Genomic DNA, 16,524 nt, shown 5'->3' on the forward strand with positions numbered 1-16,524 from the left:
CTACTGATCGCAGTGAATAAAATCTACATAATGACTATAGATGACAAATATACTGTAGCTGTAAAAGAGACCTGCAGACATAATTGAGACAATGTCTGTTTCTTATGTTAAGTTTTCCTCAGGCAACAACAAGCACAAAGTCATTATGGCTGAGAAAGTTTTCATAGTATGTGGAGAACAACAAAAGTTGTTCTGTGAAACTGAACATAAAAACTTTGTACAGTTGAAACTTGCTGAAAGCAGTAATGCTTTAATGTTAGCTGGACCCAGCTGATCTGTGATGCTCCCTCCCTGTCTGTCCCCCAGGCCCAGTTGGAGGCCCAGAAGGCCACCCAGGACTTCCAGAGAGCCACTGAGGTTCTGCGGGCGGCGAAGGAAACCATTTCCCTGGCTGAACAGAGGCTACTGGAGGAGGACAACCGGCAGTTTGACTCTGCCTGGCAGGAGATGCTGAATCATGCCACTCAGCGGGTGAGGAGTCGGGGAGTGGGGAAGCTGACATCAGAAACATTATTTAGTTTTTAGCTCTTTGTTAAGCATTTCATTTCTAGTTAGACATCCTAACTAAACTTTTGTACTAAACTTGAACTGTTCCAAACATTCCACCTTTAGCAAGGCTAGATTACTAACTGGATGAAGTGCAGGGGGTTTATGACCACCAGGGTTTATCTGTATTCTGTACAGCTAGGTCAGATCCATTTGCCAGAAATTTGCACCACTGAAGCACAGTATCAATGTAGCTAAAGTGTTTTTTTATTAATCTCATTTGTTTTTGTAAGCAGATGATCAAATTACGTACAATTTTTATGTGTGTCAAGTGATTTATACACAGACAACCACATTCGAGGTCATACTATACTATCACAGAAGTACTGTAAGACTGCTGCCAACAACTGTCTTCATTATTCCCCTGCCAAGACAGGAACCAAGGCATGCTTTCTGTGCTATTTTTCTGTTTGTCAGTAACAACACAAAAACTGAAGGCTGATTTTCATGAAGCTTGGTGCGGAGGTGGAGCATAGTCAAAGGAAGAACCCATTGAACTTTGGTGCAGATCCAAATAGTTTTCTTTGAAATTGTGAGATAGGGCATTGGCCTTGGCAGAAGACTATGCTCTTCTAGTTAATGGATTGTTCAGTGTATAAAATGAGAAAAGATAGTGAAAAACTGTGTAAACTGTTTACTATATTGGTTTATTTGTCTGGCTAGCACGGAAAAACTGAAAGATATTGAGTATAAGGTCAGAGAATACAATGAGACTAGCCAAGATTTTAATGGATTTCTAAGCGTGTGGCTGACTGCAAGTTCTGATTGGCTGTTACAGGTGATGGAGGCAGAGCACACCAAGACGAGAAGCGAACTGGTGCACAAAGAGACGGCGGCCAAATATACGGCAGCGATCGGCCGCATGAAGCAACTGGAGAAGAAACTCAAACGCACCATCAACAAGTCCAAGTAAGAGACTCAGTCTGCTGTGGCAGCGTAACATGGAATTCAACTGGCAGTAAGGTTGTGGCAGCCAGATTTTACTTATTTTTACTTGGCTACTTCAGGTTTTAGGGCCATCACTCTAAAAAATTGATGTTTTCAAAATAATGCTGAAATATTTTCACAAAAGCTGTAAAAGTATGACAATAATATAACGTAACATATTTTGGGGTAGAATTCTAACTTTAACTCAAAGTTTTATGATTTGCCTTTATATCTTTCACATAAAAGATAAAACTTAAAGTATGAGTATTTATTCTCAACTTCAAACTTTACAATTACTCTGTGTATGTAGACCCAAAACAATCTTAATGTATTCATATTTGCTTGACAAATGATTGAATTTAATTACACGACAGTCAAACAGCAGTGTTTTCAGACAGATCTACTCTCTGTAATTAGAGTTGGACATTGTATTCTTTGCTGGACTGGCATGTAGACACAGTGGGGTGCTGAGCTGCAGACCCTCTAAAGCAGACTGTCAGTGCACGACTGACTGCTGATGGGCAAATGTTCAGCTGCGAACAAAGAAGTAAGGCCTTATCTTTACTTTTTATCAACCCTATCCAAAATAATGTCATCATTTATAGCCATTAAGGACACTTGAGGACTGAATTTAAAACCCTTAAATTCACAGTGGTGTCTCTCTGCTCATCTGACTTAAATTAGCAAAAAATATTCTGATCACAGGTGATGTGGCATCTGCTTTTCCGACCAGCCTTAAACAGCTGTCCACCCTGTGGTTGTCTGATCTTCTTAACTGGAAGTTGTTTTAATTGTCTGTGAAAGCAGCAAGGCCAGGTTACGCTTCTCTGTTCCACTGAAAGTGGCTGCTATCTAAAGCAGTGAAACTCTATGTCAGTCCCAACCGCATTGAACCAGTGTGTTTATTGTGACCAGTCAGGTGTTAAAGGGGAAGTCAGGCTAAATGTGGTGCAGTCATGAGTTGTTGCTCTCCTGCATCATCACATGATATAAGATGCAGGTGCCATTCTGAAATCTCACTATTAGAAATGTCTTGGGTGGCATTTGAAATCATCACTAGATGAATAGAAACTACAGGTCACAGAATTCCCCTCTGTCAGTATTTCTGTACAAGGCTGGGATTATTCATTACTGTCATCAGTCTGCCAGGTGGTTACTGTCTTAAAACCAACCAGTTCATGTACCATGAAATGACCCCAAAGAAAGAAACTTTTCATGACTAAGAGGCATAACGGAACAATTTATTTACCAGAAAAAGTTTTTTTACATTACTGGGAGTGGTGCCAGACAGAGACTAGTTTCAGCAAGGACAAAGCTGAGGACAAATGACATGTTAAATCACCAGTTTAAAACCTTAAAGTATTGAGTTCTGTTACATTAGGACAAGAAAGAGTAAGCACATTTTCACATTTGAAAACATTAAACAACAGAATATTCCTATTTTTAATGTAAAACTGGGAGAGGCTAGTTGTTGAATCTCTACTAAATACATATAGTGTAAACGCCTGATATCTGTATACCTCCCTGCACACAGATAGAAGCTGTTTTCATTAACGTGCTGTCAAGACCTTCAGAGTTAATTCCCTGTCGTGTAAAAGTATGTTTGGAGCTTAGAGGTACATTTTTGAACTTAACCTTCTATAAAAGTTTAAGTATTTAGAAGTTACATAAGACCCTCCCTCAAGTTCTGCAACTCATCGCTCAGAGCCAGGGGGAGTCTGTATCAGCCTCCCACTGTCACAGATGCCTCCCAGACTCTGAGGCATCACTGGTCAAGAAAAGTAAATGTAAAGATGACTTGTTGACAGTGCTGTAACAGTTATAGGAAACTAAAACACAAACACAAAGTTTGCATTTGCTATATCTGCCCTGTAGCTTAATCCAGAGCATGAGCAATAAAAACATACAAAATATACTGTGTGCCATACCAAACTGAATAAGTAATACATTCCTGGCATTCTTCCACTTGTGTTCATTGACAATCTCAGAGCAGAAATAAGTTGGTATTTCCTAATATTTCTGTAATTTATAATCAGTAGTCTCACATTTAATCTCAATCAACGTTAGTGACCTCACAAAAAGTGTTTGAAAGCATGCCATTCATTCCAAACCATATATTTGACATTTTTCTTTTCATGACGTACTGCAGCTGCCCTCACAAAGTACACAGTATTGCTGCAGTATGTATTCAACTGGAACATACTACTTTGTCCTAATATTGCAGCTTAAGCCCTAACTGTCTTGCTCATGTATCTAGTCTGCAGTGCTGAAATCACCTGTCTGTGTGCTCTTGGTGGCTTAAGGGTGCTACTCGAGTGAGACACTGACAGATGTGATGCATCTTCCACTGTGCAGAGGATTGTGGAGTCCGAATGGTCAGAAAAGCATGATGACGTGCTTACTGCAAAATTCAACCGAATGCATTTGTCTTTCTCTGTAACAGTATATCTTATGACTAAACAAGCAGCAACAAACGGTGAGAGAGACAGAGGTTGACACACTAAAATGCAGTCCCATCAGGACTGTGTGGGTTTGATTGGATCAAGCAACCCACCAGCTGTCATCAGACTGTGATTTAAATGCTGCTAAATCCTGATTGGTGCGCAGGATTGCCTGATATGATCTTTTCCAACTGAGCCCTGTCAGAGGGAAAAAGAAGAAAATCTCTCATGTGAAAAAAGCTGTTTTCATGCACAAACCATCACTCATAGCAAGACTGACTGAGAATTGTGATGCTAGGTTTGGCTTAATTCAGAAAAACATATACGATATGAAGAAGAATTAGAACTAAAGATAAGAATGAAAACAGTGTTGGGAAAATCCTTTTTGTTGCATCCTGGTTTTACTTTTCGCCCTGTTTCCAGTTTACAAATGGATATCTAAACCCTGACATGCTGATGACTTTCTCACTCAGCTGCTCAAGACCAGAAATTATTCTCCTCCAGAGAACAATGGTGGAAAAACATGTTGGAAAATATATCATTAATTCATTTAGAAACTTGAATGGATGAGCTACTGTTGCCATGTAACCAAACATCTCAAACTCTGTCCTGCAAACTCTCTGCAAGTCACTGACTCAGCCTGTCACTACTGATGTCAAGACACAGTCTGACATCAGTAGTGACCTGGTGATGGTCTGCTTCATTTAATCCTACGTGGTGGACAATAGAGTATACATGTTACTTTAACCGCTATAGGTACCTGGTAGATTCAAAGTTAACATCCAGGACACACCATTAATTAAAGCATAGGATCACATTTAGTCAAGTCTGGTGTCTGCATTAACATGGAAGCAGATTTTTCTGTCTGTAATTGTTCCTCTGGGGCATACCAGATGTTAAAAGATCCTTTTCCAATACACTTCCAAATTCACAGTGCCGACTTACATTCCACTGTTAATCAGAAGATAAATGGGGCTTCGGCAGAGGATAGAGTTAGACATTTAAGTAGAACAGTCTCTCTTTTTGTCACTATACCCACACTGCAGCTTACCAGGGGAACCCAGTACGAAAATACAAGGAATTTTCTACAGTCACCCACTTAAGTCATTTTTTGCTCAAAGCAAGGATTTTGCATTTAGTCCCTCATCACCCAGTGTGCTTGGAATTTTTCATTTTCATTTTTTGTCATGGCCAGCATGAACAACACGAATACTGCAAGCAAGCAAGCAATGCTGCATACATATTTATGCTTTCATGATTTTGCACAAATTAAGAACATTTTTGTAATGTTTATGACTTTTTACTTAGATATAGGATTTGAATGCTTCCACTGCTGGGGCCATATGATAAGAGATTAGAATCGAGTGTCCATACTTGAGACTAAGGCTCCATATTTGTTCCATGGTTGATTCTGTACCTAAATTAAACCATGATAGGTTATCATGGTATTTCTTTAGAAGAGTCAAAAAAATAAATTTCATATTTGGAACTTAACAACCTCAAACCAGTGAACCACAAAGCAAAGGTTGGGTGCTGAATCCGGTAAATTCCTGCTCTTACAATTAGAACTGCTTTTTCTCTATTCAGTCTAACTAAATTATCAGCTGCAGCCGTGCTGTTCTGTGCCTCAGCAGGGTGTTAATCCACTCTGCATCGTTCACTCATCCAACATCACAACCCCTTTATCTCCCTCTCCTCCGCTCGCTGGGTTGCCATGGCGATGATACGGCTACTGCTTTTTTCTGGGTTATTCTGTATTTGTTCCCCTCTGATCTAATATGTCTCTCTCTCTCTTCTGAACTCCTCCTCTACAGGCCCTACTTTGAGATGAAGGCGAAGTATTATCTGCAGCTGGAGGTATGTGTGGACTTTTCGGCTCTAATTTACTTCCCTCCCAACCCCGCTGTCGCCTCTAAAGGTCATGAGGACGGTGTTCTCTCCTGCCACTGTAAATGTAGTCCTGTTAGACCTTGAACAAAGGTTAAACAGCTTGACCAGAAACTGCTGCGACTTCTTTTCTGTTGTCTGCACATGCTGTAGAGAAATCTGCTCTTCAAGGTGTAATCAGGCCCAAGTTAGTTTTCTCTGATTCAAGCACAAATTGCAAGTGTTGGCATTGTTAGGAACACATAGCACCATGAGCATTCATGTGCTGTGCTGTGAGCTGCAAATGATTTAATTTGCATCAGCTAACAAGTAAAGTCAGCATTGGGAAATTATGTATGCTTCCAGGACCATGTTAATATTGATCTGAAGAAAGATGCCACCAAGAAGCTACCTATTTCAATATCAAACTTTCAGTAGGATTGTTTTAAACACTTTACATAATGCTCCTTTGCACAGGACAGCAGTAACAAGGAATTTAAATGGAGACGGCAAAAAATGAAAATGTTTACTGAAACTCCTGCATTATAAATCCACTTCTCCTATGTTGATCTATGTGTGCAGTATCTTCCAAACACATACATTTTCCCATATCAACAAAGTGTTTATGTGGTAAAATGGCGTATTGAGTATGGGAGCCCTCTTCAGATCTTTTTCATGCCTCTTTTCAGTGCATCATTCAGTGGAGAAAAACAGCATGACAGGCAGCACAGTTTCACCAAGCACGGTGCTTTCTTTTGTTGAGGTTTTCTTTATTATCTGCTTTTTCTACAGTGACATATTGATAGATTAAAAAGTTAATGCCAGATCATAGATGTGAGTACTGGTGTCTTGTCCATCCTTCATGATAACTCTGTTGTCTCTCACTTGCTGCCCTTTCAGAACCTGAAGAAGAACGTGGATGAGCGGCAGGCCAAGCTGTCTCAAGCCAAAGGCGAATACAAGACGGCCCTCAGGAACTTGGAGATGATCTCCGATGAAATCCACGAGCGACGGCGAAACTCTGCCATGGGGCCCCGGGGACGTGGCGTTGGTGCTGAGGGAGAAAGTGTCTCCGGGGACGACATGTCCAGCTTTAAGATGGACTCTGACGGAATATCCAGTGAGTACAGGACGATGGTTCTCTCGCTTCATGTCATCAGTCTACCAAAGATGTCTGTTACATGAACATCATGGTAAACGCTTAAATGAGTTCCTGCTCCCTGCATGACTCAGATAATTCTCCTGAGATAAAAGGCTAATTAGTAAAGGTTAAGTCCTCACATCTTCTTGGTCTGCTGCTCACTGCTGCAGTAACAGCTGCTTACCTGGTGTCTTTCTAAATGTCAGGGGGAGCTGTAATGAGGTTTAGTTGCAGTTCTGTTATTATTTAGGCACCTTCCCTATTAAACAGGGACAGTAAAATAACTTATAAACTCACACGGCAGAAAACGATTTTTTAAATTGGTTGTTGTTTTGTGGCTGCACAGTGGCTTGATGGTTAGCACACTAGAAGATCCCCGGTTCGTGTCCTGGCCTGGGCCTGGGATCTTTCTGCATGGAGTTTGCATGTTCTCCCTGTGCATGCCTGGGTTTTCTCCGGGTACTCTGGCCAAAAATATGCAGAGGTTAATTGGTGTTTCTAAATTGTCTGTAGGTGTGAATATGAGCGTGTTTGTTTGTCTCTAAGTGTTGCCCTGTGATAGACTGGCAACCTGTCCAAGGTGTCCCCTGCCTTTGCCCCAAGTCAGCTGCGTTAGGCTCCAGCCATCTCACGAATGACGATTAAGTGGTGTATAGATAACGGATGGATGGATGTTGTTTTGTGGTAATGAGAGGGTCAAGCGGTTACTAGCACTTGTGGCATGTCTGTTAGGGAGTGATGCTTGCATCTGTTTGTCTGCTTGAGAAATCACAGGCAGACAGTGAGCTCTTGTGTGCTTCACTGAATGTGATTATTGGAAATTCCTATAAGTCAGGGTTTTAGGGGACTTAAGAGAAAACAGGAAAGTTGATGACAAACAGACAAAAATTTAGTTAGTTTAACCTGTTAAAACGTAAGGCGCTCTCTAAGTGCACACACACACAGGCACACACAGTTTGGATTAGTTTCTAATGGGATAAATGCGTACAATTGTGTTTCAGGCAATTTAAGTCTGTTTGATGGGCCTGCACTCACACATACACATCTATTTATAGATGCTTGAAACCCCCACATTGAGAGAATCCTGGCCTATAACCCCAAAATCGTCCATCATAACTACTTACCGCAAGCCTTAATTTAAAACTAATTCTAACTCGAGTCGTAATGCCTAAAATGCCCTTTAAAGATAATGCAGTACAGTGACTGTAGGCTCAGTCAGCTGCATTTTAAGAGAACACAAGCAAGTTACAATGAAAGAAACACGAATACAGAAAGCATAAACAATCTGTATCTTTACCTTCATTTTTACATTTTTTATTATAGTATATTATTATTGGAAAACTACACAAATGTGCATTTCTAGACAAATCTTTTTATTTATTTTTTTGCCTCTGTTAGAAACAATCATTCAATCAATCACCTTAAGTAAGTTTGACATGACTACATAAGTATCAGGGTTACTAAACATACATTATTTCATCAATTACTTTATGAAGTACTGTCAAACTAATTTCCATTCAGTTTTTTTTATCCTAAATGTTACAAAACAGAGAAACATAGGATTCTTAGGATAATATAATGCCCCTATAGCTTCATGATATGACCAGTTGTTTTAATTACTTTAACTTTTTTCCTTAGCAAGTTTGAATATTTCAGTTGCCATAGAGCAGTGGTGTGAACCAGAGCTGCAATGAGTTCAAAATGCATTGTAAATCTGCCCAGAATGTAAAATTTAAAGCAACAAGCTCTCTCCTGCTGTCATCAGCACATGTAACAGAATGTTAAGCTTGGAGATGGGATGTTTCTTTCAAAAAGGCTCCATGGCAGTAGTACCTCGCATCTGTTTTTTGGGGGTTTTTTTGTCCACAGTCAAGTCTGGTATTGTATCTGTGACTTTTCAATCCGATCTATTGCTGCTGTTAATCTTTTCTTCCAAAGATTGAATAGGAGGTTACAGCTCATGTCCATCTGAGCTCTAGTAAAGCTCAAACTTGGAGACATGTCACTTTATCTATAAGAAATATAAACAGCACTTTCCCTTCCAGAACCAAGGATGCCTAGATGATATAAGTCTTTCCACTTTACAGAAAAAATAATTGTTTCTGCAGAGTTGTAAAGGACTGAGCTTAATATGTTATTTATATGTTTCTTAGCAGTTCGGATAAGTGGAGGGTCTGGGCATGCAGAAAAAAATGTACCTTTTTCATCCTATTAGCTTTTCTTATAGACTAACTAGGGTGGCATTTCCATGGTAACAATAGACACACTGTAATTACAAAGTAAGAGGGAACATGCAGCTGAATATACCAGCAGACACTGATGATGCATCCATGTGCTTTGATATAAATCGGGAAGATAAATCGCCTCCTCTGAATGTGATGTGACAGTTCAGTGTCCTCTCACTTCTATTTATATATCTGTTTGCTCATGCTCACACTTTTCTCCTCTCTGTATCTTTCCTTAATTTCTTTCTGTCTGTATCATTCCTCCCTTCCCTGGTTCCTATTCCCCTTTTCTTCCTGAATGTTTTCTTGTCTCCCTCTCCTCTTTTTTCCTTACCTGTCATCCTTTTTTTTCTCACCTCCTCTGTTCTCCATTTGCTCCTCCCTCCTGCAGTGGCCTCGGTGTGTTTCGATGATGAGCCCTGTGGTGGAGGCAGCATCATGTCTGAAGAAGACTCGGAGACTCGCTCCACCTGCAGCCTGGGTTCGTCTCCCAGCAGCCCCCAGGAGGTCCTCTCACCCTGCCCCTTCGCCTCCTCCTCCTCCTCCTCCTCCTCCTCCTCCACCTCCTCCTCCACGTCCTCCTGCATGTCCTCCTCTGCTTCTCCGTCTCCCACTCCATCCTCTTCCTCCTCCACGTCCTCCCCGGCTCCTCCGTCCAGGCCCTGCAGTCTGGACCTCCCCAGCACCGTGTCACTATCCGACTTTGGCCTCATCTCGCCGGTGCTTGGGCCTCGCAGTGAATGCAGTGGAGCATCGTCACCTGAATGTGACATGGAGAGAGGTGGGTGATGGTTAGAAGAAAGTTATATCAATGTTACGTGTTTTGTCTACACTACCAGTCAAAGTTTTGGACACACCTTCTCATTTAATGGTTTTTCTTTATTTTCATGATAATTTACATTGTAGATTCTCACTGAAGGCGTCACAACTATGAATGAACACATATGAAATTATATAGCAAACAAAATAGCGTGAAATAAATCAAAACACGTTTTATATTTTCTTCAAAATAGCCACCCTTTGCTTTGAGTACTTACTTTCCTTAATTACTTTGCTTTACAAACTGCAAAACATTCAACATCCTCTATCCTTGAACACTTGTTTCAGATATGGAAAAGCTCACACCCAAAAAAAAAAGAAAAGATCTTTAATAGCTATAAATGAGTTCATTTGTGTGCTGCACGTGCTGTTAGACTGGGGAAAGAAAAAGGAAAATGGAGGTGAGATGGATGTTACTTGAGAGTTCTATTCTGGGTAAGATGTACGATCTCCTGCTACCTGCTTGGCTCACACCTGCTCCGCCAAAGGAGACCATTAGTCAAAGTGACAGCGAGCCGAGTGTCTCTCCTGCAGAGTAAAAAACTCATCTGCAGATCTTCTTGGAGAGAGGAAATAGTTTACTACATTCCACTCAGCTTTAATGAAAACCTCAGAGCTGTGTCGCTGTCTGGCCGCTTTTTAATTCTCCGTCTGTCGGTATTGGTGTTTGTGTAGTTCTCTGTGTGGTTTCACTTTTTTTTTTTTCTTTTTGTGGGCTATATATAACTGACCTTTTAAAAAAAGTTATTTTTATATCGACAATGTTCTCTGTTTTATTACACTGTGCAAGACACATTGTTTTCTCCGTTAAATATCTAATTATCTAATATAGATTTTTACATTTATTAAAACTAAATATTAAATTGATACTGAGCAACTGTTTTAAAATAAAAAAAACTGCCAGGAATCACCTGATATTAGCAGCAACTGTTATCCAATACTGGCGTGTCACAGATTGTTACTAAAAAGGTCTTCAAGTGTTAAATTTAATACTGACCAAAGTATAATGGGAAACCAGCTGGTAGAGTATAGTCTAGAGTAATTAACTGTTATATATGTAGTATTTTTCAGTTGTTTCCAGTAGCACACAAGCATAATTAATAACAATATAATTAAATTAATGCAACACAATCCCAAATAAATGTCATAAAATTGATCGCTTGACCGTTACAAGGCAATATATTTCAAGGGCTGTAGATAATCTACATGTCTTAAGTACAAAAATGTCAAAATCTCTTTCTCAGTAGACACCATGGTCACATCTCTTAAAAAACAAAAACAAATGTAAGGCTGCTGTTAATACCTTTTTTAACCTCTTTTTGAAAATTTAAAACTATTTTAATGTTTAGAACAAAAAAAATCTAATTTGTTTCCACATATAAAACAGGTATTTTTGGTTGTATTATTGGTTAGACAAGCGTTTCTATTAAAACTAGAATCCAACAGATGAAGTAGGTATCAATTTTTATCTTTCAGCATATTTAATTTTTAAAAATTCAAAAATATATATCAGAACATTTTCAGATAACCTTGACCTCCTTAAATATATATCTGTGGCACTACAGTTTTTAGGCATATATATTACATTTATCCCTCGTTCCAGCCATTTAGATGAATGTTTTCAGTGTGATGCTGGTGCTTGAATACGTGTTTAAAATGTTGTTGAAACAATTGTCACTCTTTAGCCAAATGTAGCTTTGTTAGTTTCATTTTAGTAGGAGTTCATTGTGTTATAGATTTTCAGAATGGCCTTAAAGAATGAATATGATATAATATTAAAAAAGAAATGCATGCAGCCACATTAAACCATGTCAAGACATTGAAATGTTATTCGTGCGCACATGTAATGCATTCTTAGCTCAAGGTAAGAGTATAAACAGAAGGCCAGTACAACAGACCAGCTTTTCTACAGATAATACCATCATTTTAACTAGTCTGACTTTTTATTTTACATTTCTATAAAGTTATTCTCACCTGTTACAATGACACTGCCATCTGTAATTGCCGGATGTAACTCTCGATATCTGCAAATTTGCCTGTTTAAAACGCTGGAGATACTTGAAATGTCCACTGGGTAGACTTGAATTACAGATATTTGGAATACATATTTACTCCAGCTATGGCTTGCCTATCAAGTGCGCTGCCCCGCTACTTTGGAAAGTTTGGAAAGATATTCAGAGTTCAACTTCTTGGATCATTGGTGAAACTTGATAAAACACAAATACGGTAATGTCTCCGCTTAGCCTCCATAGAAAGGTAGACAACAAATGAACGTCAGTGAAACTTGGCAGGTGATGAAAATGTTCTCCATGTGCAGGTAGCTGTGAGATATTTGATCATCTATGCATTGCAACAGTGAAAAGAGATTTAATATTTTCATTAAGGCCACTCTTGCACAGTGTAGTGTCACCAAATCTCACACATCAGTGGTCTCCTGTTGGCTATACTACAAGACAGGCTTTTGCATTATTTTGGGGATTTTTTTGTAGTTTCGCTTTTGTGCCTTACAGATGTTCTCTGAGCACTTGTCTCACAGCTGGCTGCACATAGAGATCAATCCTATTTGTTCAGCCTGGAGAATACCTTGTTTTAATGAAAAGTAGGCTCATTATTTTATTCTTTTGATATGTACTTATTTTGCACACAAATTAATCAAAATGTGGAAATAAACTGCATTTTATGCATGTACAGTAGCATTTCAAGCACTCAGTATGGTAAGTTGTGGCTTTGATATATTTATTTCTCCGTTTTACCATTTTGGAGCTCCTTCTGCTCCATGTATGAAGTGAAATAAGAACTTCAAAATCTTGCAAACTTTTTTTTTCTACGACAGAGTTATTCAAAAATATTTCTCAGCCTTATAGAGATTATAGCATGTCTGTTATATAACCTATTAGTCTGAATCTGCTGGATTTTGTGTGGATTTATTTATATTTTATCATTTGCCTTTGATGTATCATTTCTAGAAATCCTAGGTAACTGAGACATGTTTTCTGTGTATTATCAGTGCCATCATGCTCATATTTACTAACCTCCTCTTGTGCTGCAGGTGACCGGGCTGAAGGAGCAGAGGGGGCTCTGGACAACGCTCCAGCCAGCAACAACAACAGCAGCTCGACTACCAGCACCAAGAAAAGCTTCAGCCTGGAAGCACGCTTCAGCTTTCTGAACCTGCGCCGCCCGCGAGCCGCCAACGCCAAAAACACAGACAACTGTTCCCAGAAGACGGAGTCTGAGCAAACCGTGGTCCTGGTCAAAGGAGTCTAAGGACCAAAAGTAGAATTTGTTAGAGTTTGACTCTGCCTTGACTCACTCTGAACCAAACTCTGATGAACTGTTAGGAGCTGTTAATAAGTTAGCTGCCACTACTGCACTTCATTTCCAAACTCCATGCTCAAAGAGAGACTTTGAATGTCATAGCTGGTGTGTATAAAGTTTCCTGTAACATCTTGGTGGAGATGTGAACCTTTACGAAAGACACTGCACCTTTTGGACTCTCATGCCAGAGAGATAAAGAGCACTCTTACTTTGAAAATGTATTCATGGTAATTAAAGTTTAAAAAAAGAAAAAAAAAAGGTAATAAATTATTGTTCATGTTATTTTTTTTCCACTAAAAGCTAAAAAAGCTTTTGTCACAAAAGCAAACGTAAATGTAGCATCTGAAACCTGCTCAATCAGTTAAATAACTGGTAGAACTGATTTTCAAATCTAAGAATTTCTTACTGTTAAATGGCACATAGCATGCTGTAAACCATGCAGAGGTCTTGCTCTGCTTAATTCAACAGTTAATGGAAGTACAGTGACATGTGGACATGTTTAATAATTAACTAATCTAACACTTCTGCGATGTGCTCCTATATTTGATATATGACAGTGTTGTATTTTCTGATGTTATGTAAAGTCTTTGGGTTTAAGCCTTAAATGTTAGAGGAAAACAAAGATTTTCCAAAGAAACTACAATATACTAAATTATAATCTAAACTGGTGATGTTTTAAATGCAAATGTTGGACTACACACCATAGGACAAAGTTAAAGATATTTCAATGCAAAATCTGTCCTTTCATTAGAACAACAGTGACACTGCAGATCAATATAAATACATATAGAAAGTGACTAAACTTTTGAAAGAAGACCTTGTTGTCCTGCACATGAAAAGTTAAATTCATCAGTTTCAACACACGCTTGCTAAATTTATTGTACACAGGTGTTTTCCTACTTTAGCCATATTTGGTATGACACGACAAGTAACTAATGGTGGCTAATATTAGCAAACTTTAAGTAGATATTAGCGTGTAATTGTCATTACTGAGTCACTTCACTACTTCAGTCTCCATTTGTCCCTGTTTAAGCAGAACTGAACGGTTTTATAATAAAAATGAACGAGTGAACGACAGATATTCCAATGTGCCATTATCCTGTCGCAGCTCAGTGAAGTCTTGTTTTAAAGTTTCATGTTTGTTGCACCAGTAGCTACACAGCAAGTCAATTGGCCAAAAAATTATTCAGCAATTGTGACAGATTAATTGATGGTCAGTTTTTGTTTTTTAATTTAAAAAAAAAAAAAAAAGAATTACTTACTAAACATTTTTGATAATTTTTTTATTTACCTGTCTGTGCGCCATATAATGAGAGAAGTAGCAGGAGGCTTCACCCTGTTTAGTGTTAACTTCACTCTGTGAAACCAGTGATAACTGCAGACTAAAAGACATTTTATATGTGTTTAAGTCAACAACAATATCTTAGGTTTCTTTCAGGAGCAACTGGAACAAAAAGTTTACACTCAGTAAGCACAAAGCGGGCAAAGTTTAGTTTCCCTAAATCATTCTTCAAAGTTATAATATTTTTTGTCCTTGACACATTTATTTTGTTCCCTCTGTGGAAAACGAATAATGGAGGTGAATTAACATATTTTTCTTCTTGCATAAAAAGACGAAAACCAGGGATGCATTTGTCAGTTGGTTCCTGCTAAAGATATAATTCTGCTGCTTAAAAGAGGAAAAATATATTTTCATTTTTATAAAACATGCAATCTTCTTAAACAAAATCTGTTCAGCCATTAGACATTGAAGTTTTCATCAAACTTTCCCCACACAAGTGCAAATATTTTTTTGTGGTGACGGATTAAAGGATGTTTGGTTTTCTACTTATTATTTATGACGGCAGGACAATGTGTGTCTCCATGACGACAAAGAAAATGTCACCCAGGGCAACAGTGTGGCTTACTGATGTGTTCTTAACTGTTTTAAACACTGAACCACTGTGGCACAAAACAAGACTTTTTTTTTTTTTTTTTTAATTGGGATTTGGTAGAATTAAAAAAAATTAACAATCACCAGACTTAACCTTGAATTATGTTCAGTTATCCTTTTCATTTCCAGTTGTCTGTCACATGACTACTGCCATGGACCAAAGGATTTTAATACAGTTGGATTCTGATCTTGGTCTGAGACACACTGTCTGGCTGTGACTACAAACACAACAATGTGTCAAAAACAAACGGTCTTTTGTCAGTTTTTAAGGACCAGAGAGCATAATTTCATAATTTGTGGACACATTATTTTGTTTAAGAGGGTAAACATTTCTAAACTGTAGAACTGTTGATTTAAAATTCTCCCGGTGTCTACAAAGCTATGCAGAGCAGAGCCTGGTGATCGGAAATAAAAGATCATACAAATATTAAACTCTTGCCTTGTCAGCAAAAGGTGTTAGTGAAGGAAGGTCTGTCCTCTTATCGTTCTCCAGTCTGACTATTATGTGTGATAAAAGTGTGACATTATGTGTATATTTCTGTATATCTGTGTCACTTTTTGTCGTGCAATTACCGAGCAGCCTCCCCTCTCTTAGCTGTTTTGTTTTGTGCAGCGGCTGTTTAGACCTCGGCATCGTCTCTCGGCAGCCTACAAGCTTGTGCCTGTTTTTCAGACTGAGTAAAATAAACCGACGATTCACTTCACTGCTGTCCTGGGTCATGTGCACATGCTGCTACATCAGCTTTATCTTCAGAGACTGCAGATATGATTTTGAAGTTGAGCAGTTTAGACAACTTCAGTGTTACTGTTTCTTTTGATTAAAGGAAAGATGTTTTCCTCAGTGTTTTAAATAATTAATGACAGGTGTTTAGCAATCTGATCTGAAATATATTCATATCAACCAGCATTTGGCACATCTTAAGATAGCTTGCAACTGATCTAAAGGTCACTGTATTCACATATATCTATTAAAACTGTGTCGTATTATCTTCTTTAGACTTTTCCTTTGCATGATGTGGACAGTGTCCTTGAAAAATGCTGCTTTAATGATCATCTATGGTAGATCAATGAAGGCATATCAACTAAATTACTGAACTCATTCGTCTCTAGTCTTATCAAAGCATGCAGTTAGTTTATGGCTTCATTTGTCCTGGTCTTAATTTTCAGTCTGTAATATTTCTGTTGCCACTAAAGCACAATCAAGATGAAGGGATCTTTTTGATGTTGAAATGAATAGATAAAGGTTCCTTGTGGAGTTTCTGGCCTTCAGCAACACTGTGGAGCTTTTTTTTCTGAGTGACTACCTGG

General features: G+C 38.6%; 1 protein-coding gene across 1 annotated transcript in view; it reads left to right on the forward strand.

Annotated features, from left to right (window-relative positions):
* sh3bp5b (SH3-domain binding protein 5b (BTK-associated)) overlaps window positions 1–16,203 on the forward strand; it is a 44,381-nt gene extending 28,178 nt beyond the window's left edge. Inside the window, exons 4-9 of the mRNA XM_055013838.1 lie at window positions 307–471; window positions 1,325–1,455; window positions 5,729–5,771; window positions 6,681–6,900; window positions 9,538–9,927; window positions 13,015–16,203. Of these exons, the coding sequence (XP_054869813.1) occupies window positions 307–471; window positions 1,325–1,455; window positions 5,729–5,771; window positions 6,681–6,900; window positions 9,538–9,927; window positions 13,015–13,232 (1,167 nt within the window). The 3' untranslated portion in view covers window positions 13,233–16,203. The remainder of the gene's footprint in view (window positions 1–306; window positions 472–1,324; window positions 1,456–5,728; window positions 5,772–6,680; window positions 6,901–9,537; window positions 9,928–13,014) is intronic.
* The last annotated feature ends 321 nt before the right edge of the window (window positions 16,204–16,524 follow it).

Source organism: Amphiprion ocellaris, chromosome 9, assembly GCF_022539595.1.
Source record: "Amphiprion ocellaris isolate individual 3 ecotype Okinawa chromosome 9, ASM2253959v1, whole genome shotgun sequence".
Lineage (NCBI taxonomy): Eukaryota > Metazoa > Chordata > Actinopteri > Pomacentridae > Amphiprion > Amphiprion ocellaris.